Source organism: Phyllobates terribilis, unplaced genomic scaffold, assembly GCF_046119375.1.
Source record: "Phyllobates terribilis strain yellow unplaced genomic scaffold, ASM4611937v1 Scaffold_12__6_contigs__length_324123572, whole genome shotgun sequence".
Classification (NCBI taxonomy): Eukaryota; Metazoa; Chordata; class Amphibia; order Anura; family Dendrobatidae; genus Phyllobates; species Phyllobates terribilis.
Window position 1 is genome coordinate 62,363,697 of NW_027362772.1, and position 6,590 is coordinate 62,370,286.

The 6,590-nt window shown below is 43.3% G+C and overlaps 1 protein-coding gene across 1 annotated transcript; it reads right to left on the reverse strand.

The window, feature by feature from the left end:
- Positions 1-924: 924 nt before the first annotated feature.
- LOC141173067 (fish-egg lectin-like) lies at positions 925-6,342 on the reverse strand. The gene is made up of 4 exons (XM_073657704.1): positions 6,207-6,342; positions 5,004-5,231; positions 1,386-1,719; positions 925-1,193 (listed from the first exon to the last, which is right to left on the reverse strand). Exons 1-4 carry the CDS (start codon positions 6,259-6,261, stop codon positions 1,025-1,027), a joined length of 786 nt encoding a protein of 261 aa, XP_073513805.1. The 5' UTR covers positions 6,262-6,342; the 3' UTR covers positions 925-1,024.
- Between the last annotated feature and the right edge of the window lie 248 nt (positions 6,343-6,590).

A 6,590-nucleotide genomic window follows, 5' to 3' on the forward strand; every position in this document is an offset into this window, starting at 1 on the left:
TTTTATTTTACTTAAAACTTTTGGTGTGGAAGGAAGGATCCTATACACTTTAGGGTCTAGTATGAGGGTGTCTTCAAATTGTGGGGGCCATTATACAGCGTGGGAGCTAATGTGGGGGCCCTCATACAGTAAGGGGGCTAAAGTCGCTATCATCATATCTCAAAGGTATAGATTCAGACTAGGCTGGTATAGGTAAACTGGATGGGTAAAGGCAACTGACAACAGACTAACAGTTTGCAGACTGACTAACACAATTATTGTACAGGCACCGCCCAACAGATGGAGGTGCCTTAAGTACTACCTCCCAGCTAATGGCTGGGGACACATTAGGAGTGAGTGCACTGCCAGGGGACCTGCGTGGCGTGAGCAGACCCTGGGACACAGGAGCCAGAGCAGTAGACATGGCAGGGCAGCCTTGGCGGTGAGTAAGTCTTCTCTGGTGCTGTTCACACTACAAACGCTGTTGCAAGTCTTGAACTATCTATACATCTTCAGTTCCTCTGTGTACAGATAACATATCTGCCTTTGTGTTTTCTGGTGTTTCCTGCTCGGCTTGTAGGACTGCTATCCTGGTCCACAGGCCATCCAGCAAGTCCTGCACTTTTGCACAATGTCCTGTATTTTGACTTGAGGTGGGAAATATCAAAGTCTGCGAGATGTGTAAGGTGCAGGATATAGTAGCACAAATGCAATACTCTATTCATGGGATCCTTGACATGCTCTGGTTGTGACGGGGGCATTATTAGCCAGCAAAGGCTGATAGGAGATACTGCAGGTCCCTTCTTTTACTCCTTGTTCGATGTAGACGCAGCAGTGCGGAAACATTTGCCCATTAATGGACTAGATTATTGATGAGCTACTTTAAAAGGGTTAGTTGTAAAATGGTTTGAAAGCAAGAATTCATTTAATGTGAGGAACACAATGGAGAATGAAGCAATTTTATTTTTGGTTTCTTGTTTCTTTTATTGCCCTATGAACCACACACAACACGTAATACTATGAGTCGGTTCTGCTTTTGTAGGATCTAATAGCAGTTTGGGTTAGTGGAGCCATTGACTTTGCACTTATAGATGACTCCTTTATTGGTGATCAGCCACAGGTTTCCCTGATCATAAGATACATGTTGGAAAGTGTCATAAAAATTCAACAAGGTCCACGAGGTTCCGATGGGATTTCCAACAGAGATCCCTTCCCTGAAATAGAGAGGAGAGGTTACTCATATCTACAATGGTGGTATACTGATAATGAAAGCCATGCGATAACTATGTGATGCTGCCGGCCGCCATTAGTGCAGCTTAATGCATATAGATTTTATAACTTAAAAGTATAATATTTAATGGTAGTTAGAAATTACAAGTGATACACAATGTCTCTAAAGCTGATACCTTTTATACACTTGTCCCTGGGAGTTCACACCGTACACAGAGCCATCGGTGCCCACCTCCACCATTTCCAATTTGCCGTCAATTTGCTGCCACCGACTTCCTTGGCAGGCCGTGGGCTGCACATCATAGCGGTAAAATATATCATCGTAGGCGTTTACACCCCAACATCCCCAGCGACCACAGGTGTAATACTTCAGACGCCCTTCCACGTTGTTATAGGCTATGTTTACCGAGTTGGAAATGGTCTGATCTTGGTTCACGCAGTAAATATCATCCAATCCATTAGCTCCGGACAGGAATTTATCCCCACCTGAGTCTATCTGTTTCAGACGACCTATAAAAGTTAATGGTAGAGAAAAATTTAAATGGGTTTGTCAAACACAGAAATATTGTTGAAACAGATCTGAAAAGGATAAAATAACAAATGAAGCCATGTTCACATAAAACCCTGTCACTTCCCTTCACCTCAGGCCCCCTCCAGTCACTGTACTTTTTGCTGTAGTATTGATGTACATTGTCCTGACACAGACATGTAACTGCTGCAGCCAATCACTGTTTGTCTGCAGAGGTTTCACAGCCATATTGCGACATCATAACTGCAAAAGAAGTACGGTGACCAGAAACCATCAAAACGGGAGCAGAAAGGGCTCACATAAGGTGAGTATGATTTATTTTATTATTTTTAAACCATTTTAAACTGTTTAGTGGTTTTTTTTTAATTTTTGTTTGTTTGGATAATGTGGAGAACAAGGGTTTGTAAGCTGATGATTGCAAACATTTGTGGAAGCTTGCCACTGCCTGCTGGCAATCTCTTCAGCTTCACCTCCTTCACTCTGGTACAGTTCACACAGAGGATTAAGTTCTGGATAATTTAATTACTGATTATTATAGTAAAGTTGTAGATATCCTTTACCCAAAAAGTAAGCTCTAGTGATGGGTTTTAGTGGCTGTGTCCCAACATCATCAGCGTCTGTATCCTAAGGTTATAGATGCTGCTGAACAGAACAATGGAGGAAAGAGCCAAAAGGTCCTTCCTCCACCGCTCAGCCTTTGTAAAGTTCTGCTACATCAATAAATACTCACATATATTACTTGTTTCCTGCTCCTTCTCTCTTTTCTTCACTGCCAGGCACATGACCAGAGACCATTGACATCCTTAGACCTTTAAGTCACGTGACAGTCTCTGGTCAACTGAATGGCAGTGAAGAAAAGGGAAAAGGAGCGAGACACAAGTAAAGTGTGTGTCAGTGTGTGTGTGTTTATTTAATCACATAGCACAGTAGTGTATACATGCATGCGAGGTGTGTTGATATAGCAGGGCCGTGTGTACATTGGGGGTGTATTGATGTAGCAGGGCTGTGTGTGCATGAAGGGGTGTATTGATGTAGTAGGGCTGAGTGTGATGGAGGGTGCATTGATGTAGCAGGGCTGTGTGTGCATGGAGGGTGTATTGATGTAGCAGGGCTGTGTATGCATGGAGGGTGTATTGATGCAGCAGAGCTGTGTGTGCATGGAGGGTGTATTGATGTAGCAGGGCTGTGTGTGCATGGAGGGTGTATTGATGTAGCAGGGCTGTGTATGCATGGAGGGTGTATTGATGTAGCAGGGCTGTGTGTGCATGGAGGGTGTATTGATGTAGCAGGGCTGTGTGTGCATGGAGGGTGTATTGATGTAGCAGGGCTGTGTGTGCATGGAGGGTGTATTGATGTAGCAGGGCTGTGTATGCATGGAGGGTGTATTGATGCAGCAGGGCTGTGTGTGCATGGAGGGTGTATTGATGTAGCAGGGCTGTGTGTGCATGGAGGGTGTATTGATGCAGCAGGGCTGTGTGTGCATGGAGGGTGTATTGATGTAGCAGGGCTGTGTGTGCATGGAGTGTGTATTGATGTAGCAGGGCTGTGTATGCATGGAGGGTGTATTGATGCAGCAGGGCTGTGTGTGCATGGAGGGTGTATTGATGCTCAGGGCTGTGTGTGCATAGGGGTGTATTAATATAGCAGGGCTGTGTGTGCATGGGGGTATATTAATACAGCAGGGCTGTGTGTGCATGGGCTTGTATTGAGAAAGTAGGGCTGAGTGTGCATTGGGGGTGTATTGATGTAGCAAGGCTGTGTGTGCATGGGGGTGTATTGATATAGCAGATCCATGTGTGCATGGGGGTATATTAATACAGCAGGGCTGTGTGTGCATTGGGGGTATATCAATATAACATGGCTGTGTGTGCATGGGGGCTTTATTGATGCAGCAGGGCTGTGTGTCCATGGGGGTGTATTGATGTACTTGGGCTGTGCGTGCATGAGGGGTGTATTGATGTAGCAGAGCAGTGTGTGCATGGGAGGTGTATTGATGTAGCTGGGCTGTGTGTGCATGGGGGGTGTATTGATATAACAGAGCTGTGTGTGCATGAGGGGTGTATTGATATAGTAGGGCTGAGTGTGCATTGGGGGTGTATTGATGTAGCAGGGCTGTATGTGCATGAGGGGTGTATTGATGTAGTTGGGCTGTGTGTGCATGAGGGGTGTATTGATGCAACAGCTCTGTGTGTGCATTGAGGATGTAGTGATGTAGCAGGGCTGCGTGTGCGCATCAAAGGTATATTGATGTAGCAGAGCTGTGTGTGTACACTACGCGGTACCATATGATGTAGGGGGGAATGTACTTTGAGGGCATATAAAAATTGCCATGGCACGCTAAGCGCACCACTGTATGTGTCACTCTTTCTAGTTTTTAAAAGTTCTCAGGTGTGGTAATTACACAGCCCTAATCTCTCAGTTTAATCTCATGCATGATTATAAAGTACTGGAAGAAGAGTACAGCTGACCAACACCTTGCACATAAGTTCCCAGCAGTCAGTGTGGGGAGGGGCAGCACTGCTGAGTTTAGCTCTGTCACATTACAAACCCTTGTATCAGTTCTCTTCCTTTCATAGCACTGTCACCTCTGTGGTACTGACCCTCTCCCCAAACTGCCTGTCCATGGATGAGAGCTCAAAGATGTCAGTAATCACACTTATGTCTGTTGTGCTCAGGAAACCTCTAATCCCTCTGACATGAAAGCAGAGTAGGCCATCATTACATGTCAGACAGGAGAAGCCTGCTCTGCTCTCACTGCCCAGCGATTACAAGATACTGTGAGCATGGCAGACATAAGTGTGATTACTGAATCCTGTCAGATAAGGTTCCATCTGTCAGTTTTGGGGGAGAGACAGTACAGCAGAGGTGACAGTGCTATGAGTAGAGGAGAACTGATAGAAGGGTTTGTAATGTGATACAGCTAAACACAGACAGATGAGACATTTTCTGAAAGTGTGCTCTAATCTCCCAGCACTGTCTAATCATGCAGGAGGTTAGACCAGGAGATCAGAGCTGTATCCTTACATCTGACAAACTGAGAAACTTTCTCTAGGCTAAGGAACAGAGTTATTAACCAGTTACTTCTATTTTATAGGAAAAGAACAGCTAAATGTAAAGATCTCCTATCTCAGCTTACTAGATAGATCGGACTCAGATATGGGGGAACTTGGGCTACTTTGGATTACTGCAGTTGCCCCTGAACTTCCATGGCATGAATGAAAAATGGTGCAGCCCCAGCCACAAGGCACGTGAGGTGTCCTCTTACCTGATACTTGCACCCAGTTGTTATCTTGGAATTTGAAGATCTCCTGCATCTTGTTGACTCCCCAGACACCGGCAGGACCGACCGTCACGTGCATCAGCTTTCCAGGAATATATTTCCACCCATGGCCCACCAATTGGTAGATGTCATCATTATCATTCACACCGTAAACCTGACCGGCACCGGCGTCCACCTGCTTCAGCTTCCCATCGATCACAATGCATAGACGGTCTGCGAAGAAAAGCAATGAGAGACACCAAGAAAAGTAAGAAAACTAAACACCCCAGCAATTCATCTGTAGTATCATGACAATGGTAAGAGAACGTTACAGATGGAATTGCTATTTATACAGTCACTTCAGATAGAAAAATTGTATCTCAAAGTTTTGGTACAACTTTTTTTGATCTTCGGTCAATGGGGGTCCGATCATTGTGACCCCATGATTTCCATAAAGAAGGAGCCAGTTCTCGCTTCCTACAATAGATCTGTGCTCCATTTCTTAGTTTCTTCTGAGCACAGGGGAACTATAAGCTCCTACATTACAACCTCTACAACTCCTATAGTTATACCCCTGACTCTGAGCGGCATGGTCCTGTACAACAGAAAATACGGAAGGGGGTTGTCCGAAAGCTAAAAGTGAATATGTAACAATTTAATATTAAAAACTAACTACTTTTGTAACGTACATCAATTAAAAAATCCCTATTTATTAATTATTAAATGGATGTTTGTTACAAAAATAGTTAGTTCATAAAATAAAATAGTTAGATATTGAGCATTTTGTAACACTGTTAGGTTTCGGACAACCCCTTTAACATGAAGCCCAGACGAAATATAAAGTGGATCTCGGGGGATACAAATTTAATGGATATGTTATTACAGACAAATGTAGTTGCCATTGGAAATTTCCATCAGCTGCTTTCTTCTCACAAACATGTTATGAGATTTTGTTGAAATTATGCCTTTCTCCGTATACCACCCATAACATAAAGTTTTCCCAAAACATTACATATAAGATAGGAAAATATTAGACCATATAAGAAACCTTAAGAAAAATATTAAACCAAATATGAGACTAGTTAATACTAAAACATATAGAATATAGAGGAAAATATTAAACCTTCTATATCAATACCAACTAGAAATAATGAGCTGTTTCTCCATACATGATATCAGCAGTTCTCCTAATAATTGCATAGAGGTTACCTGCAGCAATGGCAGCTCCGATGCACAGCAGCAATACACCGAGGATGTGGATCATGATGACTCCTTCTGTGATGTGATCTACTGCTGATTCTGCACCATTTATAAGCCGCCAAAACTCCTCCCCAGGTCACTTATCAGTTTTGGAAATGGAATTACCCCTCACTCCACCTTAAAAAAAATCCAAATGACTGATGCTAAAGGAATGCTGCATATCTGCAAGGAAAAATCAAGCAACGTGTGAATGAGTTTTGAGAAATCTCATTCACTTTACTGGTAAAATGCTGTTTTTCTTTCTTCATATAAAAAACATTGGAAAATTCAAAGAGTGAACATACTCTCTTAGGCTACGTTTAAACGGCTGTTGTAAAACTCGGACCATTCAAG

What these genes read in the sequence shown, in the direction of transcription:
- LOC141173067 (XM_073657704.1), bottom strand. Translation starts at nt 6,261, where the DNA reads ATGATCCACATCCTCGGTGTATTGCTGCTGTGCATCGGAGCTGCCATT. An exon ending in CGGAGCTGCCATTGCTGCAG is followed by an intron (nt 5,232 to 6,206) that starts GTAACCTCTATG and finishes TTTTCTTCGCAG; the next exon opens with ACCGTCTATGCATTGTGATC. An exon ending in CAACTGGGTGCAAGTATCAG is followed by an intron (nt 1,720 to 5,003) that starts GTAAGAGGACAC and finishes TAACTTTTATAG; the next exon opens with GTCGTCTGAAACAGATAGAC.